We start from the raw sequence: 24,320 nt of genomic DNA on the forward strand, positions 1-24,320 counted from the left end.
AAGCGCATACTAATTACCAATAAATTTATAAAAGAAGCGGATTTTAATTATTTATTTATAAATCCACTTAATATGAGCATAAAAAAGCAGTACTCATCTTTTTTTTAAACAAAAAAGGAAATATCTTTTTAAAAAAACTTTTGACCAGCTACTTGATGGTACAATATTCATTTATTAATTCTTGATTAAAAATGTAGTTACGGCCCTGCCAAAGGCTGTTACAAGAGGAACAGCAACGTCTGACTTAAAGAAAATACTAGCTATCAGGAGGATGGGTAAAATGCAGAAGATCTTCTCTTCTGCGCATAAAAGAGGAAAAAATAGGTAAAATAAGTAAAAATGCAGAAAGCTTCTGCAAAATGCAGAAGGGTTGGTAGCTACGCAGTTGTAGCATTGTCTATAACCGACTTTTTTACACAACCTGCAAAAGATTTTGTGTTAGTTCCAATATACTGGAATATAAGTATGGACAGAGAGGTTTGAAAATTTAAAAGAAAATGTTAAAATTCTTTAAAAATTAGCTTAAAGAATGCTAATTTTGGTAGCATTATTGGATCCTTAACAGTCTTCGACATTTTTAGTTGAGATTCCGGCTGGCTGAGAATTTTTTTCCTCTTCTATGTACCTTTTAAGACAAATGTTCCATGTGCAAGAAAGAGGAAATTTTCTCAACTGTTGTCTGTAAACCAGTTATTCACACAAAGAGCAATAAACCTAGCAATCCTATCAAAAATTCCTTATCATTGGATAAACAGGAGGAAAATTGCTAACAGGACAGGTTCTACCAGGGAAAGAGGAATGTTATTATGAGGAAATTACATATTTTGAATTACAGAATTTTTCCTTGAAACTTTATTTTTGCCTGTCAGTCTTTGAATGAACTATAGTTTTTTTTTATTTTCCTAACTTTATGAATATCCTGACTTTTGCAGGTTTTCCTGACCGTGTAGGAACCCTGTAAGAGGATGTGTCAGCATGGTCAGTACTGGAACAGCGATACTATGACATTACTAAAAATAAAATTCAAAGCAATTTACAATTGAAAATTTTTATTATCAACAAAAAAACTTTACTGATAATTATAATTGATACAAATTCAGTATTAATAAGTACATACTATTATGACAAACATATGATATTTTTGAACTTAAATAAATGTATTATGTACTATCAAATACACATATAACAGTACCCTTTAAAGAGAAAAACAACTAATAAAGAGTGAAAAATGTTTTGCCAAGAAAAAAGAAAACATTTCATTTATGATAAACCATTCAAAACGAAATTTAAGAAGCATAAAGTAAATATAGTTTGAAGTGAACATTTTGTAGATTTTGTCCACAGATTTAAGAGTCAAAATTGCAATCTGATAAATATATTCACCACGTATTCTCATCTCAGAATCTAACTTAAGCTTCGGAAAGTAAGTGTTTATGAACCATCTCTTCTTTATTTATTAGGTGGGTAGTTTTGCTCAGGAGCTGCATTAAGCTATTCAAGTCATGAGACCAATCATTCAGAACTTCATTGGGGTCTTTTAACTGAGAAAATGAAATGACACCTGCTAATCTGTCCACTTTGGCCCACACTGTTTTGTTTACCACCAAGTTTGAAAGAATCTCTTCTGTTTCCTAAAACATAATTGGAAATAAATTTATAAAAGAAGATTAGTCGGAGAATTAAAGGTTCAAAAAATAGAAAATACTAACTGCTTCATTCAAGTCCAGTAGCTCAGCCATACGTTTCAGAGTAATACGAGTATAATATTTTGCCATAATTCGTATATTCTATAAAAAATAATGAAACATTACCTCATAATCTGAAAATAAATCATAAAAGGCAAACACTACAAATTGTGACTCATAAAGAAAATTGTTCAATCTACGCACTAGATAACTATATCTTTATATTTAAAAACAAGTTACATTATACAGGGATGAGATTGGCCAAAAGGCAAAAAAGCTGAATTTCCATGCGAGTAAATTTTACAAGTGTGCAATTGTTTAATAATAAATTCAAGACAATTTAAGATAATAAATAACTATGTGTTGACATAAAATCGTGTACTAGTTTATTAATATATAACTAACTAGATAGAGAAACTAACTAGATTAGCAAATTAAAACTAATGAGAACATACATTAACATTCCCATTCTTTTAATAAATACTATTACAGTAGGGAACCGATTATCCGGAATGATCGGGACCATTGCTATTCCGGATAACTGATTTTTCCGGTTTTCTGAATCGCTACAAAAAGCCGTTTTTTTTATTGTTAAACCCAAGTAAAAAAAAAATTTTTTTGGAAATAATCTTTAAAAGAAGAAAAGACGATGGACTAATACACTAATGATTATTTCCAAAATGATGGTAAGGTAAACATCTTTTAAAAAAGGAATAAAAATCTTAAAATCTTATGAGGAAAAAAAAAAATTTTTTTTTTTTAAAAATAGCGGGAACATTTATTGAATTTCGTTCCGGTTTTTTGGTTTTCTGATTTCCGGATAACGGGTTCTGTACTGTACATGATTTACAGCAAATATGTCAGTAACATGACTTTTTAAATTGTTTAGAAAAGAAAATCAACTTTTACAATTGGAATCACTATGCTCATATTATAATCTAATCTATCTAGAGCCCTGTGAAACATATCAATAACTGTGAAGTAGAAACATATAGTAGCTCTTTAACATACAAAAATTCCTATTTTAGTTTGAAAAATTACATGATAATCAGCAACTGGTTACATAATTATTTTTCATTTGATATGAATATTATAAATTTTTTAATTAAAACATTATTTTTTAAGTTTTGGTGCTTAATTAACTCTTTTTTCAAAAAAATTGAATCACTTTTTAAGTGATTGTTTTTGTTTGCTATATCTTTATGTTAGCTATTTTTTCTTTCTTTATTTTTTTTTTTAAATTTTCGATTGCTGTAAATGTTTCATGCTTTACAAAACAAGCAAAAAATCCTTTAACAAGGCTTGTAATGCAGCTTGTGAATGAAGGGTGCTCCAGTTTGGAAAAGTTTTATATATTCTTGCGATAATAGGAAAACTGACACAAACAGATTGGTGATTAATTCAGTCGTTAGCTCTTCTTTGAACATCTTTTGACAGATCCAATTTTTCAGGGAGCGTAGCCAAATTTTTTAACAAAAAATAAGCACATTTTAAAGCACTCAAAAAATATCTTTTAGCACTTTGAAGAATATTATAATCAGACAGGGTTGGCAAGTTTTTGACAATTGATGGTTTTATTTACAGTGATGAAGACGATGGCGAGTCACAAATGATGAAATTAACAAGAGAATAGAAACTTTCTACCACTAATAGAGAAAAATTTTTTAAATGTTTAGTTGGTGCCTGTAATTGGCAAAAATTCAAGAGATTTTTCGATTCTATCACGGAAGGAGGAAAATGAAGTCTGAAATTGAGAATCTCTTGCAAAATGCAGCAGGGTTACACATGAGAGTAAAAAATCCTTACCACTGAATCCAGCTCAGTATATGAAAGTGCGGACCCGCAAGTATTTCATCAAACAAGTAAAACAAATGGTGTCTTCATTTACTACAGACTGGCGGTACGACAAAATAGATAGGGGTTGAATTAATTGTGAAAATGTCTTCTTGCATAATTTGTGACGAAAATCAATACGGTAAAGAAAAATATCACATTTCGAAAAAGGGAAAATTAAGCACTTTTTAAAAAACACCTATGAAAAAAAGCATCTTTAAGGGCCTTTAGAAATCGAAAATAAGCACCTTTAAAAAATGATATGCACCCTCCTATTTGATAATAGGATATAAAAATTAAAGGTATTTATAAAAAACCCGATAAACTCCACATTTTTTAATAAAAAAACCCAAGGCAGGCTGAGATTTTTCAAAAAAATCCCCTATTATTCAAACTTTATTTTTATTACAGAGCTGTTTCATTGGAAATTTTAAAAAATGATACTGCTTTTTATAAATTTGCAGTTATTATTTGCACATCGCACACAGTTATCATAGTTTTTTCTTAGAAATAGCTTCCGTTACAGATTACAGTTCAAAATTGTTTTTGGTTACTTCTTCTATTAGGGCTTAACTTCATTATTATATGCATGAGCGCCAGTAGCTGAACTAAACTACCTTAGAACTATCCCCTCCCAAAAAGAACATGATCTCTTCCATGCGCAGTATCCTTTTTGTCCATGCCCTATTCTTTTCTTTTAGAATGACTCCCTTTCTACATGGAGTACCATTCTAAGCAAAAGAAAGAATTTATAATAAAAGAACCAATATATCAATGAAAGATGAACTTGCCTTGTACACATCCTCTTTTGTCTTTCTAAAATGCTTCACCCTTCATGTATTGTCTCATTATAGGCAATAAAAAAAACGACTTTTTATTTTTAATATTTTTTTCAGACTGAAAAATTGTTCCTAGCAATTATAGGGATACTGAAAATGAAGAACTTTTAAAAACCTTGTACCAAAATTAAGTATTTTCAAGGGCACTCATTTTTCAAAATAAAAATTAAGCAGTTTTTAAGGACTTTTAAGTACAGTGGGAACCCTGCTCTCTGTGTGGGCTAGTTCCATCAAAAAGTGGTCCACCAAGGCAAATTTCGCCAAATTCTGAGCCAGGAGCTTTTTTGTCTTCAGGACTGAGTCCAAAATTACAAAGCTACGGAAGTGAACATAGGTAGCCAGTCGTTGACTCAAAATTGGGTTGGCTGTTCAACGACGGCTATATATAAAATCAGGATTTGAGACTCACCAGCATCAAGTTTCCTTATAATTAACCATATATTATGAGGAATATACTTACATATTAATATACTGCATGCTACCATATGAATATACTTACATGCTCAACAACTCTATTTTTCAAATCTTGCCAGCATTTTTTACCAATTTCATCATGCCCAAACACTTCAGCAGCAGTGACGTCAGAAGTTGCTTCACGCAAATCAGATTCATACTTGGCATGCAATGATCGCCAATTTATCAGTTCTAGTGTTGTGAATAGCTGTAGCAATTCTCTATAATAAGAATATCAAACAAAATATTATGATTGCAACTTTACTTACTCAGCATGCTATTAGAGATAAATAAGTATAACAATTATAAAATGGTCTTAGCTTTAATAACTGAAATGAGTAAAAATAGAATTTTATAACAAGAAACAAGCAGAGTCTGTTCTAAATTTCTTCAACTTTAAAATTGCAAACATTCTCTACACAGTAGACTTTTTAAATAATCCAGTAGATAGTTTCCACAGGATGGCCCATTTCTTTATGTAGTATAAGTTTTGATTTTTCATATAAAAAAAAAAATACTAAATGAAAAATATAAACTCTAACAGTATCTATTAAAAAGCTTGAACAAATTATAATATTACATTTATAACTTTTGATAAATGGGAGCCTTTGCCACAGCACTGGTTGAACCAGTTTATATAAATTGCATTAATTACATTTCCAATTTCCTAGAGCATATTTCAGATGATAAAGTTACAATATAAAAAATACAGTTTGTACATTGCCACGTAATATTTCCATCACAAATAAATGTTTTTGCATAACCAGCTAGAATATTTAAACTCTTTACGTATCTAAAAAGTATTAGCAATTGGGAGAGCATATTACTGGCTCCAAGTCACAGAACTTGCTCAGTAATACCAAAACAAAAAGTTTTATTATTATTTTTAAATATAATAATTGCTACTTCTCGAAAAAAAACAAAAAAACTTTGGTTTATAAAGTTACTTAATACCAAAAATGAAATTGCAAATCATAACATTTATTTCTTTATTTTAAATTAAGATCCTAAGATTAGATCTCTCCAAAAACTGGACAACAGGCATTCAACATTCAAATTATTCATTACAACACAATTAAATTTGCATTATAGAACCTATTCTACTAAATTTCAAAGTAATAAAAAAAAAAACATTGTAGCAATAAAAAGCAATAAAAAATTGTAATAAAAAAACTTTAATGAAAAAGTTAAAAACCAATTTTATTGTAAACAAAACAAATGTGAAAAGAGGAAAAAAAAAAAGAGCAAAAGGCTAAACTAGATTAAGTTAGCTTCTGTCAAGAAAATATTACTTGTATTTTGGAATTTCTTCCAATGTTTTATCTTCCTTAACTCTGTGTATAAGATCTGATTGCTCATTATCATAAGGGGAAAGCACAAGATACATGACAACTTTTTTCAAGGCCACTAGCTTTTTCTCGGGATCTTCCTGTATCTGAGGAGTGCCATAAACTGCTCTAAAATGTTTACAAATAGCCAGATAGGATCCTTCATGTTGATCTAAGATGATCATCAAATGATAAAATTTCAACTTCAAATCCTGAAACAAAAAGTAATACTTAAATACAAGAACACTAAAAAATATTTGCAGCCTGTTTTAATTGGATCCGGAGCAAGTAGTTCATAATCAATGTAAACCTTCTTCATATGTTTTTAAGTTAGATCTTAATAAAATAATGATTATGGTGAGTAATAAAGTTTCTATTAGAAATTTGTATGCTGGAGTATTTATTTAATAATAAATTGTTTTCTTACCTGCACAGAAGCATCCTCAAAAAATTTTGTGCTTATTTTCTTGCTTATAATTTGAGTTCTAACATAATCTTTTATTTCTAAACAAAGTCTCATTTGTTCAAGTATAAGTTCAACTTTTTCTCTACGGTCCATTGAACCAAAAGTTTCCACCTGTAAAGAAATGGTTTAAAATTACATAAATAGGACAATTAATTAAAAAATAACAAAAATCAAAGATATTTTAATTTAATTTTTTTCTGCACCATTACAGAAAATGTTTGCTTATTACTATTTAATTAGACAAAATACAAAAAATTTGCATGTACGGAGGAGCAAACTCTACTTATTGCAGGCATTGATTTGGCAAGATCTCTGGCCTCTTGAGAATATTTTTAAAAAAGTGTTAGTTTAACATTATAGTTTGTATAAAATTTTGCTGTCAAGAACATAACTTGCATTTAATGATGAATCTTTTCTATACTTCTTAAAAATTATTTTATGAAAATTGTCAAAGAAAAGCATAACTGTTCAAGGAACAAGAACACTTTAAGTTGTTGAAAAATTATACAAAAATAAACAATGAAGTATAATTATGTAAAGTTATTCAGTTAACTGACAAATTTAATTACAAGGCTATAGCTTAGCACAGCAACATATGATTAAGATTTGTGGGTGGTCACTGCAATACGGGCTTTGGAGTAGTTAGGGGAAATGACTGAGTCCATCTGGAACATTAAACTTAAAAATTATGACTACCCCATACATATACACATGTGTTACAGCTTATTTATTTTTTTAAGCATAAAAATAATATAGAAAAGGGGAAAAATTGGCATAGAAGTTTTTTTCATATTAATTAGTATTTGTTATAAAACGGAAAAACTGATAGTAATTTTTACGAAACAGTATAGCGTTTGCAAGATCTTCTTTGACAGAAGATCATAGATACAATTTCATAAATTTCAGAGCTAGGAATAATTTTTCAACACCAACTTGAGTAGGTGTTACAGTACTTTTTTTAAAACTTTTCAGGATAGATTTGTTCTTCAAGGGCTGCGTAGAAATCATGCTAGCATTTTCCCCATTTTATATCAAAAGCTTTTGATTCTTTATTTTCTTTCACTATGTGTTAGTATCTTCAATATTAAAATATTTTTCAAAATCTAGTTTATCATTGGAAAAGGGTGACAGACTTAGTTGCAATGTCGGCAGTATCCTGATTTGAATGCTGTTCTGAGAATAATTTCATTCTGAGTAAAACTTAAGTTTGCTTTCTTTGCCTCTTTAATTAGCTAGTTATCCGAAGTCAGACTTTGTGTTTTTAAAGACAGCATGATTTCCTATTAACCAAAAAACCGCCACCTTTGATTCAAACTAAACGACTCCAGGTTGCAATGACAGAAAGAAAATGTTAATTATGTGCACCATTAAAAAATGTGATGGCTGTGAGTCGATATGTAAGCTCTAAACCAAACTTTTGTATATCACAAGTCAGATATGGCACATTTTTTTCTGGTTTTATTCATGCAACGAGTTTTTGAAATGTAACACTAAAATTTGGTGTTCTGTTTCAGAATTTTCAACGATTAAAAACCTAAGTAAAAACACTCGAAAAATTTAAGCAATTTTCATGTCATTTGAAAATAAATGAACTTATAGTAAAACTATCAGCACATACTTTAAATATTGTAAATGAAGAGTAAATTAGGGACAGCAGTCAAAATTTTCAGAAATTAAATTAGAAAATAGTGTTGGAAAACAAATAAAAAATTTTATGAATATAATTCTGAGGAGAAAAAAAAATATTAAAAAATTGTGTAGAAAAAGAAATTAAAATACTTTATATTCCAAAGGAAAAATCGTTTGGCAAACACCGTGAAAGTTCTACGACAATGTCGATATGATTTAGCCAATGAATTAATACCAATTAGAACATAACTTTGGTTTCGAGATTTTGCTAAACTTAAATCGAAATAAGACGAGGGGTAAAAAACTCGCACCATAATCTTATTTCTCTTCAAGCTGTGCGTCTTTATTTTTCCTTCACTTCAGATGAACATGAATTGACAAGCAGGCAGGTACAGAAAAAGAATTCATGTTCTATAATGCTATGTACCCACACCCCTTTAAAGAAGAATGAATTGAAAAACAGTTGCAATGTTACAGTGTGCAACAGTTGGAGTTGAGTCATTATTCTGTTTCTTGGCTATCGCTAAGTTCAAATGGGAAATGGCGATTTTTTAAAATAAATTTTTTTTTTACAGGAAATAACTGCGGAAAAGGAGAGACACCGAAATAAAAGGAAAAGTAAGAAAAATAGGAGGCCAGCGGTTCCTGAGTAAATGAGAATTTAGCAATCTAATCTTATACAAAATAACATCCTGTATTAAATAGCTTTCTCGTGTTCCATATGCATACTAAAGCAAGTTTTTTCCTATGAGAAAAACTAAAACTGCACAGAAAAAACACCTGAATTCAAGCAAAACACAAATAGTAGCTGTATCAAAATATATGCGAAATACATCATACAAATAAACATAAAAAAATTATACATATAAAATTTTCAATAGGTTGATGATGGATATGCTTTAGCAATATAATTCTCCCCCCCCTCCTGTTAAATTAAAAGCACAGTTTCACTTTTTTCTTTGCTTAGTTTATCAACTAAAAACATAAGATTTATTATTTATATCTTCACTTAGCTATAAGATCAATTTACTTGTTACACATCTTTTTTTAAAAATAACTTTTTAACTGAACTCCGGTATCATCAGTCTTTTTTGAGAATTTCAGAAATTTCAAATATGATCTTAAATTTGTATTACACAACAATAAAATGTTTTTTTCTTCTATTTTTTTAAAATTCTATTTACAAAGAAATGTTTTAATATAAAATCTAGAGACGAATTAACACTTAACAATCAAATTATCTTTTAAAAACCACCATGAGGAAATCTTTACAGTATATTTAATCCGATTATCGAAAAATTTAATTTTACCTGTAATTCTTGCAGAATTTTTGCAGCTTCATCAACTTTGTTTTCATCTTCTCTTATTTTGCACAGTTTATAAGTTAGTCGAGCTCTCTCTACTTCCACATAAATCTAAAAAATGAAAATCTTACATGCTTAATAAAATCCGCCCAGCTATCATTAAACATTATTAATTAGCACTAAGCTAATAAATTATCAATTAAATATAAGTTTTTAAATAAAAAAATATATGCATGCAAATATTATTTAAAAGAAATAGATTAAAGATTTCGTGCACATCAAATATACACAAAAATAATACAGTAGTTAAACAAAATTAAAAACCTCGGAAAATAAAAAAAATTGGTGCAATAAATTTATATAGACAAAATTAAACAAAACCTATTACTTTCCTCTAAAAGAAAAGAAGAAAAAAAAATGAAACTAATTCTGAGTATCAAACTTTCATAATTAGAAATTCTGTGATCTGCCTATTAATATGTAGCATCTTATTAATGGATTTATTGAAATGTGGATATGGAGATAAAGACTTTAACACTTGATATCATAGATCATCTTTTATCTTTATTTTTGAGACACTTATCTTTATTTTTACGTTGGAGACACTCTCCCTTTCTTTTTACTAGATTTTGTTTAATAATGCACACTTATAGTCAGACACTAAACATTAAACTGTCAAAATAATTTCAAGATTGTAAAAGTCAAGAAAATAACCTTAAAACCTGTGACTGAATTTTTTTAAGCTGCTACAAACTTCTCTAGCACGAATATCTACCTGCAAGATACTTTTAATAATAACAAGTATACATGTTACTAATCTACATAAAAAAAAAAAAAAAAACTCAAATACAATTTTTTTAAACGAATGTAATTTTTTAAAACTTCTAATATTATGGCGATACTCTCACATTTTGTTAAAGGAGAACACTAATTATTTTCTTTTTTGTAAATCATCATAACATTAAAAAAAAAAAAAAATCAGCAGTGTAATTGCGCCAACCTGACTCTTTAAAAAAAAGGGGTACAAAACGTGTGTCTCGTTTCGAGATTCGGTTGTTGTAATAAAGGTATTTCCTGCAACAACAAAAAAAAAAAAAGCTATAGAACCACTGCTTTAAGACTTAAATATATATACGATATGCGCAATTCAAATTTTCCAAATTGTCAAAAATATATAGGGATATTTCAAAATCAATAGCTGCTGAAAATGAAATCGAAAACTACACTGATTTTTGACAGTACCAGCATAAAATGAGTGTGTCAAAGTGATTAATTAAATGGGCAGTTTAAATTTTATATGTAGAAATAATATTAATTGTGAAATAACTGGAATTTTAAAAACCCTATGGGATTTGGTAGCACTAGCAGTAAAAAGTGAAATTACAGTGAATTCGCGATAACTCGAATCTGATAGGACTGACGAAAAACTTCGACATATCGGAAGTTCGACTTACCGTTAGTTTCGGTTTTGGACTTTCAAAATACTGTCAGATTATTTAATTAATGCTTATTAGCTACAAATCTTCTAAATGCTTACAATATTAAAAAAAAAAAACAAACTATAAAGTATAACACAATTACTTACTTTATTATTTGTACTACATTTTACGTTTTTTTAAGTAATCCATCATTTTACGTTGAAGTAATTCCTTATGAGTCTCTAGAAACAGTAAATCTTCAATTTTCTGCAGGTGCACAAACATAGAATTATCAATTCCTTCACGACTCTCTAAAAACTTTTGAAGAACTTCAAGAGATGCACGCGCTTCAAGTATGTTTGGGGCTATTGTTTCTGAACCTTCTTCCTCAGCAGCACTTTCGTCATTTTCTTCTGCGATCTGCATAAATTCTTCGTCGGAAATATCACCACAAACAGCAATGTTTTCATCGAAGTTGTGTCATCTGTTGTGTTTGGCAGGAGAAACTGCAAGTTTACTGCTTTCAAATTAGGTAGATCACTATGCGCTGTGCATTTATCCATAAAAAGTATCACTTTTCTTTTTTTGGCGAAGAATTTTCGATCCAATTTTCTTACATAGTCTTCAAATAAAACAGATGTCATCCAAGACTTTTTGTTAGACTTGTAATCCAAAGGATACGTTTTTACATTCTTGAAACATCGGGGATTTCGGTATTTTCCAATAACAAGTAAGGGCAATTTCTCTGTCCCAGACGCATTTCCCCCAACTAGGACAGTCAAACGTTCCTTGCTCATTTTACCCCCTGAGCAGTTTTCATCCTTAAACATCATAGTCTTATTTGGAAGACATTTAAAAAATAAACCCATTTCATCAATATTGAAAACATCATTTTCACTGTATCCTTGAAGTAAATTTGGTAACGTTTCATTTAACCACTGTTCACATACTTCAAGAGGGACAGCATTAGCTTCTCCATGAAGTGTGTGAAAGACAATATTGTGTCTGCTCTTGAATTTGTCTAGCCACCCAGCACTAGCGTGAAAATTGTCTATTTTTAACAGTTTAGCAAAATCTATCGCTTTCTCACGTAGCAAAACACCACTTATGGGAATAGCATTTTCTCGATTTCTGTACTGCAGAAACCATTTCAGAAGAGCTGACTCCACCTGGGGAAAGGCACACATCTTCATTCTTTTAGACAGCGGATTCGTAGATTCATATCGTTTAAGGATATTTTCTGTTTCTTTTAATATCGTAGAAAGGGTATTCGGGGGAATTCCATACTTCAACGCTATATCTTTCTTCTTCATGTTTGGATTTCTATCTACATCATTAATAAGATTAATTTTATCTTCCAAGTTGAGAGTTTTTAATTTTTGCTTCGACATCTTTAGAGGCAAACACTTCTTCCACACAATCTTTAATAGCAAATCATAAGCATAAAGCTTGTTCAGACCAGAAAAAAGTTTACTTATTCCTACAGTTGTTGTCTGTTACGAATTAATTCTTTTCGGCGGCGTCAATTCGTCACCAATCAAAATAATTTTTGTTTAGTTTTTCTCGATACACTCACGCCGGAAGGAGCACCTCTTGAAGGCTCCTGTTGTTTTTTATTTCTTATGTTTTATTATTTTCGTTTTCAGTCTAATTGTTAAAATTTATTGTTACGTTTTGTTAATAAATTGAGTCTATTGTGTGCGTGTTGCAAAGGAAGGGGCAAGATATCAGCTCCTAGGTTTTAGATTTCTTGCTTTAAAAGATCCAGTAATCTTTTTTTTAAAAAAAAATTGAGTTAAAGGGAGAGTCGAGAATAATTAACATGAAATTAAAGATAAAAGGGTCGGGACCTCATAAAAAAATCGAGTTGTAGTAATATTCGAGTTATCGTACTTCGAGTCATAGCGAATTGACTGTATTTATTATAAAAAGTATTTCGTGTATAATTAAATTGTATAAAAAACGTGATTTGTCTCTTAAAGATTGTAAAAATTTGCAGCAATAACTGTCAAAAGAACAATTGAAGTACAGCAAACGAGAATATCATGTAATGAGGCTTTGGTGCTAAACGAGATTGTCAAAGAGTGATTTCTTGAATTCAAGATTCGAGTTTTGAGTGTCATAATAATATGGGTAGGTACATTAAAAAAATTAACGAGAATGCAAATAATAACTAAGCATAAATGATAACTGACATCGGAATTTGGAAAAAAAAATTTTTTTTAGTAATAATTGCCAGAAAAAGGAGAAGATTAAAACACTACATATTTAAAATTGGAATCAACAAAAGTTGCGATCCAAAAGGTGAAATTTGAATTTATAACAATATTCTCACTCCCAGTCAAATTTTTATTAAAGTGTGAACAGGGGTCTGTCTAGGGTTTTCTGAGAGGTACCTATTTTGTGAAAATTTAGATATCATTTGTGAAAAATTAAAAATTATGTTAAAAAAATCAACACAAAAATATGGACTTATGGTTTCTTAAGGGATACAAAAATAAAATTTTAAGAAAAAGTATTTTGTGAAACTACCGTTTCTCCTAAAATTGAATTTGTGAAACTACCGTTTTTCCTAAAGTTGAATTTGTGAAGGTACCGCTAAACGGTAGTAAATTCGGCCTGGACAGACCCCTGGTGAAGTATGGTGAAAAAAAAATAATGAATGAAAGAACATGACTTGTAGAATGGAACTACCTTTTCAGCTTTAGCGATTTGTTTTTTTTCCGCTCTAATATTTTCCAATAGAAATACTAGCCGAAAGGAGTCACAGGGTTGCCACTCACATATGGGGGAAAAAAATTCCCTGTATATATTGTACACAATAAATTAAGAGGAAACAATAATTATTGTGCTCTTGCGTGAGCTCAGGGGTCTGTCTAGATTTTTCTGAGAGGTACCTATTTTGTGAAAATTTAGATATAATTTGTGAAAATTAAAAATTATATTAAAAAATCAACACATAGATATGGAGCTATCGCTTTTTACGGGATGCAAAAATAAAATTTTAAGAAAAAGTTTTTCGGATTTTCCTAAAGATGAATTTGTGAAGTGGTAGCTGAAAATGGTAGTAAAATTTGGTTTGGACTGACCCCTGGAGCTATATTGGGCAGACTTTATTAGTTTTAATTACAGGAATAATAGCTGTACATACTTAAATAATGCTATAGTAAATGAAATAGTTTAGTATAACTGAAATATCATGGTTAAATATCCCATAGATTAAGCTTTGAGAGGTCAATATTTTTTAAAAGATGAAAATAAGAAACTAAAATCCTTGTATCTTCTCAGTTTGTACAGAAAAAAAAAATCAAAATTCCCTGTTATTTTAAGTGATTTTTAAATTCCCAGTATTTTCCAGGTTTTCCCTGTTCTTCCTGAATTCATTATTGAATTTTTTATTTCTGAAATCAGGGGTCTGTCCAGGCCGAATTTACTACCGTTTAGCGGTACCTTCACAAATTCAACTTTAAGAAAAACGGTAGTTTCACAAATTCAATTTTAGGAAAAACGGTAGTTTCACAAAATACCTTTTCTTAAAATTTCATTTTTGTATCCCTTATGAAACGATAAATCCATATATTTGTGTTGATTTTTTAATATAATTTTAAATTTTTCACAAATTACGTCTAAATTTTCACAAAATAGGTACCTGTCAGAAAAACCTAGACAGACCCCTGAAAATAAGAACAGAAAAAATCACAAATTCCCCCCTTCAGTGCGCGTGAAAAGAATCCTTTGAAAAATGAAGTAAAAGTTTTGTTATTTAATATACATTATTATACAATAATTCTAGGGAGGGAAAAATATGTAGTCAATCTCTGTAGAAAAGTAAACCAAGATTTTTTTTCTTCACTAATCCTTATTTTTTTACTATTTTAAAATAAGAGTAGAAAAGTCACAAGCATTTCTCTTCCCTCTAATGCGCAAAAAAGGCATCTTTTGGCAATAATTATGAAGGAAAAAATGTTTCGAACATATCTGGAGAAAAGAAAAATCATTAACATTTCTTTCCCCTACGATGTGTAAAATAGGCATCTTTTAACACCCTAACGCAGATTTTTTGAAGAAAAAAATCTCTTTATATCTAAAAAAAACCTACTTTAGAACACAGATAAAACATTTTCAATTCTCAATTATATTCGAGTGTGAAAAATTATAGCAGCATAAAATATAACGCCGCTCAAATTATTTCGAGCGTGCGCAGTCTGGTCTGTTAAAGCATTCTCGAATCAACTCGAGCACACAAGTTAAGAGGTTAAATATAATTTTATCATTCATTAAAAATTCATTATAATTTAATCATTCATTAAAAAAATGTGAAAGAGATTTACTTTTCCAGCTGTAACTTGGCGAAGTGTATCTATTAACTCCAATTGAGTTTTCTTATCTGGCATTTGATCTACATAAGTGCAACACTCTTGAATCATCTTCGTAACAGCTTGTTTGATTTGACTCCGTCTTTTAGTCAGCAAAACAATGTGTTCATTCAAAGCAGTATAATTCTTTGTTTCAAAACATAGTCGAACAATTGCAACTAACACTCGTCCACATGAATGAGTATCTGCTCCCTACAGGGATAAACATTATAAAAGTATTTTAAATGAAATTACCTTTATAACCTGAATTGTATGTATGGGTCATGTATCTAAAAATCACCATGCTTGAATTTAAACTTTCATTTAGCTCTGACATTATTAAACAGCCCAGATTAATATTAGAAAGTGTAGTAATGTTCAAATAATCAAATCAATAGTAAATAAATTACAGCTCAAGGTCATTGCATACTAATTTTTTTGAAGTAATTAACAATTAGCTTTTGGAAAAAAGCATCAAACTCTTTTAAAACTTCCCTTTAGACTATTAATCTTAGATTTTGACACTTTTTTTACAGAATTATCCACATCATTTAATTCGATAATTTATCATGCTTTACTTAAAAGTTTTAAATAACTATCATATTGCCTTGGTTTTATATTAATAGCTTTATTTACACTTGTTTGGTCCAATGGACAAAAACTCGTGATTCCAGAAGCGAAATTATGTGTTTGGAACAAGCCTCCTTCCAGATGCTTAATTTTGACGAACACAATTATATGTATTTTAAATTGTATATTAAACAAAATAATGTAAATTTTTTTTTTAAAAAATAAAAACGCAAATAAACACAAATTTTTCATTGGGCAAATATATTTTCACCCAATTAAAATAATGCTTGATATTGTAATTTAGTATTAATTCATCATTCCTAATACTATAATTTATATTAGTAGATAACAAAATTATGCTTAAAAAACTACATTTTTATTAACATGCAACAAACTATACTTACAGTTCTTGTTTGCTTTTCCAATGACAGAAGAATATCTAAAGCTTCCGTCAATTTTCCTTCCTAAAATATAATTTATGTTATAGTTTAAAAGAAACATTTAAGAAACTCAAAAACTTATTCCTCACTATGCAAACATTTAAACTTTAATCTTTTAAAATATTATTTCGGATCATCCATTACAGATTAGTTACAAAAGAATGTTAAAGAATTAGTTACAAAAGAATTATTTATTGTATACTATAGTTCAGGGATGGCGAACCAATGGCACGCGTGCCATTTATGGCACGAGACACAATATTTTGGGCACGCCACAGATCACAACTGTTATTACACTATGAATTGTTATTGCACAAATGTTATTACACTATGAAGCGAATGTAACAATTAAATTAAAATTCACAAAAAACAAACAAAATAATGAACAATTATTAATAGAAAAATTAACAATTAATGCTAAAAAACAATAATAACCACAAAAAAACAAGTTAAAAATAAAAAATTAGCAAAAAAATTAACAGTCCTGCTTAAACTAACATCTTACAACCTATTATAAGTTATTTGTCATCTAATCTGCAACAACAGAAGTCACACTGATGTTACTTTAAGTTGTTTTAAGACATAGCAAATGTATTTTTTTTCAATGTAAATAAAGAGTTTTGAGTTGATAGTATTTAGTATTACTATTTTCCCAATAATCATGAAGTCAAAATTATTTGACGGCACGTCTATGACCTCATTAAAGAATTTTTTAGAAGAAATGGCACGTTGGTGTACAAAGGTTCGCCACCCCTGCTATAGTTACTTTGAGAGTATAAGTAAAAAAAAAAAAAACTTATTTGGGAACTTGAATCATTACTTTCGATCTTATTGCCATGAAAGTAGCACAAATACAGTTAAATATAAAAAGGCATACCAGCTAACTTTTACGCATTTGGCGTAAAATTTTACTTCCATATTTAAAGTGGTAGTAAAGTGTATGCTTTCTATATTTTCCTTGCATATATATACTTAATTAATAATATTTTTGATTCACCACTATTTTTTAAAAAATTAAGCATATCTATTAATATGTAATACTGTTGTAGTAATCCACATAAGCTTGTTCAAAATACAGCAAATGTTTCTGCTTAAAATAGTAATTTAAATTTCATTTTACTACCACTGGGGAATATCATCCTTGAAAGGATTAAAAGTTGGCAGGTATGTAAAAAGATTAGTAGGTTCAAAATAAAAATATTACTTTAGGAAGATAATTAAAATAAGAAATTTCTATCCAAAAAATTTAAATATATAAAAAAAGCTTCAATCTTCATAACAAAAGTATTCTTTAAAGAAATGCTATTTATAAAATTTTTTTTCTAAAAATCAAATTTAAATAAGTTTTTTATAATTAAAAACTTTCATTTACAGAATGTTAAATTATTAAAAAAGACAATGGTTAAACATAATCAAATATTTATCAATTAACAAATTGATTAAACCTTAAAATATTGATTGAACAGATAAAAAGGTATGATTTTTGGATTATCTATTGTTTTGGTATTAGTATTTGGTATACAGGATACTACAGGGTTCATACAGAGATCAGAAGAAGAAATCCAAGGAGTATCCAAGGAGTCCAAAATTTTAGGGACTTATCAAAAATTAAAAAACTTTGTAAAAGATAATTAGACAGTTTTATTTTTTTTTTTTAAATTAAAAAGCAGTTATTATAAGCAACTCACAAAAATGTATAGTTTCCATATTTCTTTCTAGCCCTTTTGAAATAAATTTTGACTTTGTCAAACTTCATCAAGAAAAATAAATTAAGTTATCACTTTTACACATAAATACATTTTCCAGTTTCAAATATTTTAATAAATCTTGTTGAAGTACAGATATTAAAGATTAACATAAAATCCTACGAATCTTATGTTTTTAAATTTGAGAATACATAAGAAAATCTAAGGCATATTATACAAAAAAAAAAAAAAAAAAAAAACCCCAGTAAATTAATAAAGTTTGCTTGTAACATTTTTTTTCTTTTTAAGTTTTTCTTAAACTATTAGATTTTGACAGCAAAATCATATAATTTAGTTTCCCTGTTTGGACAGCAAATTCATCAGCGTACTTAGTAAGTTCATCTATGCAACACAATAATCTAAGGAGTTTCTAAGGACTAATTTAGAAATCTAAGTAGATCCAAGTACTCCTTGGAGACACTTTTATTTCCAAGGAGTATAAGGAGTCTGTACGCACCCTGGATACATGATTAATTTATCCTTCCTGAATACAAAGTGGGTGAAAAAAACTGACTTTCTGAAATTATAATTTTTGTGCCCATACTTTTTCAGTCTCAGATAAAGAAGTCGCATAAGTCATACCAACAACTCAAGAAAACAAATGTTTCTGAGTATGAGAATTAGTAGGCATTTTGCTTTGTCATATATATATTAATTCTGATGAGTCATCAGATAAGATTTAAGTTCCTGGCGTGTGACAGTTACTTTTCTGAAACAAGATTAATGTTATTTCTTTTATTCTAATACAGTAGACGCCGCTTAATGTGATCACGGTTAATGTTATCAATCGTTTAATGTTATCAAAATCGCTTAGTCCCGTCCGCTTATATCAAAATACATTGAAAAATCATCGTTTATTGTAATCAAATGTTCGTTTATTGTTATCAGTTTATAGGTAAATTTTATTTTCCTGAAATCAATAAAATCAAGAAGGAAAACTTTTTTTGTGTTTTGTGAAGTGTTTCCTGAAACTTACCAAACGTCCAAACGGGGCTCGTATATTATCTTTTAAACATGTGTTATTATGAGGGGGGGGTGGTATTTTGCCATTTTCGGTCAAGTATTGTAAAATTCCGCAGCACTGTGCGATTTCAAATTCCCGGAAATCCTAAATAAAGAGAAAAGAAGACCTGCCAGTAACGAGTCAATGTTTGCCACGAGCCCCTTTTTAGAAGAATTAAACAATTTGACAGATGATATGTCCCAGCCGCTATGAGAAGGGGGTAAGGGGTGACCTTCAAAAGAGAACATTGTTTCGGGTATGCCACTTGATCTTGGCAGGTCGCTTACTGAATCGCTATTGGTCAAACAATAAAATGGGGAGGGGGATAGTGAAACTGCCACATCTAAGTGTTTAAAAGACGCATGGAGATCTTACTATGAAAGAAAAGGTCGACATTTCAAATCGTTACGATAAATTGCAGAAAATGAGCCAAAGGAATGCTGCTGTTCAATTGAAAGTTTCGCAGCCGCTTTTGTGCAAAATTTTAAAAAATCGTGAAGATAGCGAAAAAAAAGTGCACTTTGAACGAAAATCTGAATTGTAAAAGAAATCGAGATGGAAAAGACAAAGAGGTTGAATCTGCATTAAAACTCTGGTTCACAAACGTTCGTGAGAAGGACGATCGTGTTAATGGTCCAATTTTGCGCCAAAAAGCTGAAGATTTAGCTGCAAAATTGGGTGAAGGAAACTTCGTAGCCACAGAAGGATGGTTCCACCGCTGGAAAAAGAGGCAGAACATACTCTTCCGAAGGACACATGGTGAACAAAAAGATGCCGATAATGTAGCCGCAGATCAGTGGCTTAAAGAAGAATGGCCTAAACTTATTGCCACATATTCACTTGAAGATGTATATAACGCTGATGAAACTGGTCTTTATTTTCGTGCGTTGCCTGAACACACGTACATGTTTCAGAAGGAAAGGACGCAAGGCTGTAAAACCTCCAAGGAACGCCTAACTGTGCTATGTTGCTCTAGTATGGCCGGCACTAAAGAAAAACTTTTAGTGATTGGAAAAAGTAAGAAGCCCCGCTGTTTCAAAGGTGTGAAAAATCTGCCCGTCGATTATTTTGCCAACAAAACGGCTTGGATGACTACCACCATCTTTAACGAATGGCTGTTGAAATGGGACAAGCGACTAAAACGGAACATACTCCTGCTCATAGACAACTGCACTGTGCATGATGTAACTGTTTCATTAAAAAAGATAAATATCGTGTTCTTACCACCAAACACCACTTCTTTAATTCAACCGTGTGACCAGGAAATTATCCGCACCTTGAAGGCATATTACAGAAAGGAAATGCGTTCAAGGATCTTAGAAATTATGGAAGACCAAGACGCTGAAGATCTTAATGCGAACGCTCTAGCCAAAAAAACAAATGTTTCGGATGCCATACATTTGCTAACAATGTCATGGAATAATGTCTCGGAAAAAATAATTCGAAATTGTTTCAGTCATGGAGGATTTTGTCAACCAGAGGACAACAATGCTGCTGCGATGAAAGAAATGGAAGACGTTTTCAATCCCCCGCCCAATATGAATGCTGAGGATTTTGAAGCATGGTTGGAGATCGACGAGAAGGTTGAGACTTCTACTTCGTTAACTGATGAGGACATTTGCGAAGCCGTATGTGTCAAAGATCAAGTTTCGTCACAAGATTCTGATGCCGATGATGAACCCGAAAGTGCTATCGAGGACAAAATTCCGACGCCTGCTCAGATGAGGGAGGCACTTCGAATCTTACGGCTAGGTGTGCAAAACAAAGCCGACGCGGAACACTTTCATAAACATTATGATTATGAGCGATTCGTAAATGACTTGCTTCGAAAGAATGCTAAACAATCGACAATTAATGATTTCTTTTTCAGTTAATAATTAACCTTTTGAATTTTGTATTGTTTTCTGCAGTTCATCATTAAATATGCACGTATACTAACTAATTCTTTTTCTTTAGTGTACATTAATTTCTATTAAATACTTTAGAGTTTTACAGCAACTACTCCTAATTTAAATTTTTTTTTATTTTAATATGTATGTAAAAAAAAATATCATTTTTTAGCTTAAATTTTTTTTTGTTTATTGTAATCAATCGGTTATTGTTATCAAATCACGTTCGTCCTGATGTGATCACATTAAGCGGCGTCTACTGTAGTTTGCATAAACTAGTAGCAAGATAGAGAAAATGAGTTATATTTGAAAAGTTATTTAGAAATACTGAGCAGAGTTAGATAATATATAGATGCACAGATACACACAAGGAAATTCTGTGGATACTTTTTAAAATTAACATGAGAAACAATGTAAAATATCAAAATTCCAAATGTTTTTAATATTATTAGGGTGACCCGGGGTAATTCACGATCACTCTGTTTCTGGGGTAAATAATGATCACCTAAGTTTTATTTGAAAAAAATAATTTTTTTTAAAATTTAAGACATGAACAAGAATGCTTGTACACTTTACTAAAGTATAACTACATTTACTTAATAATAGTTTTTTGTTTAATCTAACAAAATAAGTATATTTTAAACTGCTTTCTGTATTTTCCTTTTCAAAGATAGGTTTCAAAATGTGCACATTTCTGCAAAGATCCCCCTCCTTCTCTTAATAAATATTTTGAGTTACTTTCTTTTTCTTTGATATGAAAATAGTGTAATCTTTTGTTTAATTGTTTCACATTCACTGTAAACATTATAATTGATAATGGGAAACTATATCAAATGTTGCCCCCTACAGATGGGGTAATTATTGATCACTGGGGTAATTCCTGATCATTGTCATTTCTTTTTATAAATAGTATTAAAAATAGCTGATTGTCTTTTCTTAAATAGCAGTTCATATTTATTAAGTGGAACAACTATAAAATATATTTTAATTGTAATCACAAAATTTGTTTTTAACTGTATACAAGACAAATGTGTTCTGATTTGCACCATTTCTGGTTTGTCTTACCTTGCTTCTATCTTAATTTTTTGTGTGTACATTGTTAGAATAATTTTTAAGTTTATAAATTAGCCAAATATAAATATGGTGAGAAATTATAAGACCAAAAAGGAAACTAAGCCTCTAGAAAGCAAGATTAGTGAATTTTTTTTAATGATTGAAAATGAAAATTTCAGTGTGAGAGCTGTTGACATACCTTACTTAACTTGACACTCTCACTTAATGAAGTTACAAAATCCAGCAAAAGAAACCCATGTGTGAACTCTTTCTTATGTTTCAGCAGAACATGAGAATGAGTTGGCTGCTTGCCTAAAATGTATGACATGATGCAAAGAGTTTTGGAAAATTTAAAGTGTTAATCTTTATTCTTGCTTTTTAAATAAATCGTTTTATTAGCTCCTTAAACATATCTTTTTGATTTATTTGTTTGATCTTGATGCCTTATTTGTTAATTATCATTGTATAATTATTTTTAAACAGCTCCTTTACTATAAAAACTGGTGATCAGTAATTACCCCAGAAATGATCAAGAGAAGGGGTAATTCCTGATCACTAAAAATTTAAAATCTTTTAAATTCAAACAAAAGAAGATAACATAGAACTCATCTCATAAAGCCTCAAACTTCCAGTAAATATTAAAATTCTATCTTGAATAGTTTTTTCACAAAATCAGGAATTACCCCAGGTCACCCTAGGTAATTTTATTCTTATATTTCTCATATGCTCTGCACTCATTCATTTTTCCAGTATTGAGAAAAATTATAAATACTACAATTATCTTAGTTCCAATTTTTCAGTAAAATAATAAGTAATAGAGTCGGAACAATATATCTAAAGTAATTAAGGGTGTTAAATTTTTCATTCCGCGCAATGTACATTAACAGTACCTATATGAGATTCAAAACCAAAATATACTAGATTTTAAGTGAACTTTACTAACGTTGCCGTAAAAATATTGTTATAGAAGTTGATATTCATTCCATAGAAAACGATTAAGTCATTGTGCATGTTAGTAGCAAGTGTAAGTTATAATACCTGGCATAATTTTTGACAAACAGGGATTTTCTCATCTACAGTAGAACTGTAATCCTCTTCCATCCTTAAAATTCGACCAGAATCCGTGAAACCCTCCGTCATGTTGCTAATAATAGATTGATAGATAAAATAACATAATAGAGCACAATATAACAATGGTACAATAACAAATACTCACATTATAGTATAAAAATATAATTTTTTAAACAGAATTCCAAATATTTTTCAAAACACAATGAATCGGCACGTAATAACGACACGGTTACAATTGCATACATTACTGACAAATGCCATCTTTATTTTAAATTTTCCAAATGTTTCAAATAATTCAAAAATACTTGAACTATAAGATTTCTTGCTTCAAACATTTCAATATCTAGTCATGTAAAATAAGCAAACAATTTAAATTTTTGAAAGAAAAATTTAAAATAAATTTAAATTAGTTTGAGAACTGAAGTGAGTTTATTGTTATGTTGATATTGAAATATAATTGTTATTATTCTGATTGTATGTTGGTTTATAGAAAAATTTCTATTGAAGAATTATTTCTAAGTATGCCAGGATTTGAATAATATTAGCAAGTACATTATAAGTGTCTATTAGCCATTGTTTTTATCCGAAGGAAGAGGTAGGACCAAAGCGTTTATTAAGACCTCTTACAATTCTGTTCTAATAAATATCTTCATTTCTTTTGATCAGATCCAAGGGAAATATCAAAAGTAATTTAATAATACCCATTAAAAGATTTTTAATTATGGTGTGTGATTAAAATCACGCCGTTGTTTTCCTAATAATTACATAGAATTATTAAATATGGCGTTTTGCATCAATCGCTCAATTCATTTTTTATTTTATAACCATCATTGAACAGCTGACCCAAATTTGAGTTTACGACTCCGTAGCCTTGCAATTTTGAACCCAATCTAAAATACAAAGTAATTCCTGGATCAGTACCCCCAGTGCTACTGATTTGTTTTGGGAATTTGGAGGACTTGAGGGGATTTAATTATTGACTATGTCAACCTTCATCTACCAAACGGTACCTCATGGTAGAATCATTTTAACATATCTTATATACTAGTGATTTGGTATTTAACATTTGTAGTGGTAGTTTTAGGCCACAGACTTTGTGATCTGACAGATTTACTGTGCACCAGTCACCATGAAAAACTATATTTGATTCTTTTGATGTTGCAATAGATAGTTTTGCAAGTGTGTTAATTTTGTTGTTGTGTTGTTAATTTTGTTAACCAAATAACTGAAATTGAGAAA

General features: G+C 29.8%; 2 protein-coding genes across 7 annotated transcripts in view; one reads left to right on the forward strand and one right to left on the reverse strand.

Annotated features, from left to right (window-relative positions):
• Window positions 1-1,032: 1,032 nt before the first annotated feature.
• Rpn5 (regulatory particle non-ATPase 5) lies at window positions 1,033-23,362 on the reverse strand. Its single transcript, XM_016071961.4, has 10 exons — window positions 23,227-23,362; window positions 23,049-23,154; window positions 16,285-16,344; window positions 15,287-15,523; window positions 9,544-9,648; window positions 6,566-6,715; window positions 6,103-6,350; window positions 4,857-5,031; window positions 1,710-1,787; window positions 1,033-1,631 (listed from the first exon to the last, which is right to left on the reverse strand). The coding sequence occupies exons 2-10, from the start codon at window positions 23,148-23,150 to the stop codon at window positions 1,410-1,412; spliced, it is 1,377 nt and encodes a 458-aa protein (XP_015927447.2). The 5' UTR covers window positions 23,151-23,154; window positions 23,227-23,362; the 3' UTR covers window positions 1,033-1,409.
• The window catches only part of Nup214 (nuclear pore complex protein Nup214), a 90,997-nt gene continuing 89,970 nt past the window's right edge, over window positions 23,294-24,320 (forward strand). For 2 of the 6 annotated variants that reach the window (XM_087167526.1, XM_087167531.1), the window contains exon 1: window positions 23,491-23,676. The gene's annotated coding sequence lies outside the window, so the exon portion shown is untranslated. Of the gene's footprint in view, window positions 23,768-24,320 lie in introns of all 6 variants that reach the window. The other 4 variants (XM_087167529.1, XM_087167532.1, XM_087167528.1 and 1 more) reach the window with 4 other exon arrangements.

The sequence above is a fragment of the Parasteatoda tepidariorum genome, chromosome 7 (assembly GCF_982258835.1).
Source record: "Parasteatoda tepidariorum strain Cologne lab strain chromosome 7, Ptep-v5.0, whole genome shotgun sequence".
In the NCBI taxonomy this organism is placed as follows: domain Eukaryota; kingdom Metazoa; phylum Arthropoda; class Arachnida; order Araneae; family Theridiidae; genus Parasteatoda; species Parasteatoda tepidariorum.

What these genes read in the sequence shown, in the direction of transcription:
- Rpn5 (XM_016071961.4), bottom strand. Translation starts at nt 23,150, where the DNA reads ATGACGGAGGGTTTCACGGATTCTGGTCGAATTTTAAGGATGGAAGAG. An exon ending in TGGAAAAGCAAACAAGAACT is followed by an intron (nt 15,524 to 16,284) that starts GTAAGTATAGTT and finishes TTATCCCTGTAG; the next exon opens with GGAGCAGATACTCATTCATG. An exon ending in AAAATAGAGTTGTTGAGCAT is followed by an intron (nt 1,788 to 4,856) that starts GTAAGTATATTC and finishes TATTTTTTATAG; the next exon opens with AATATACGAATTATGGCAAA.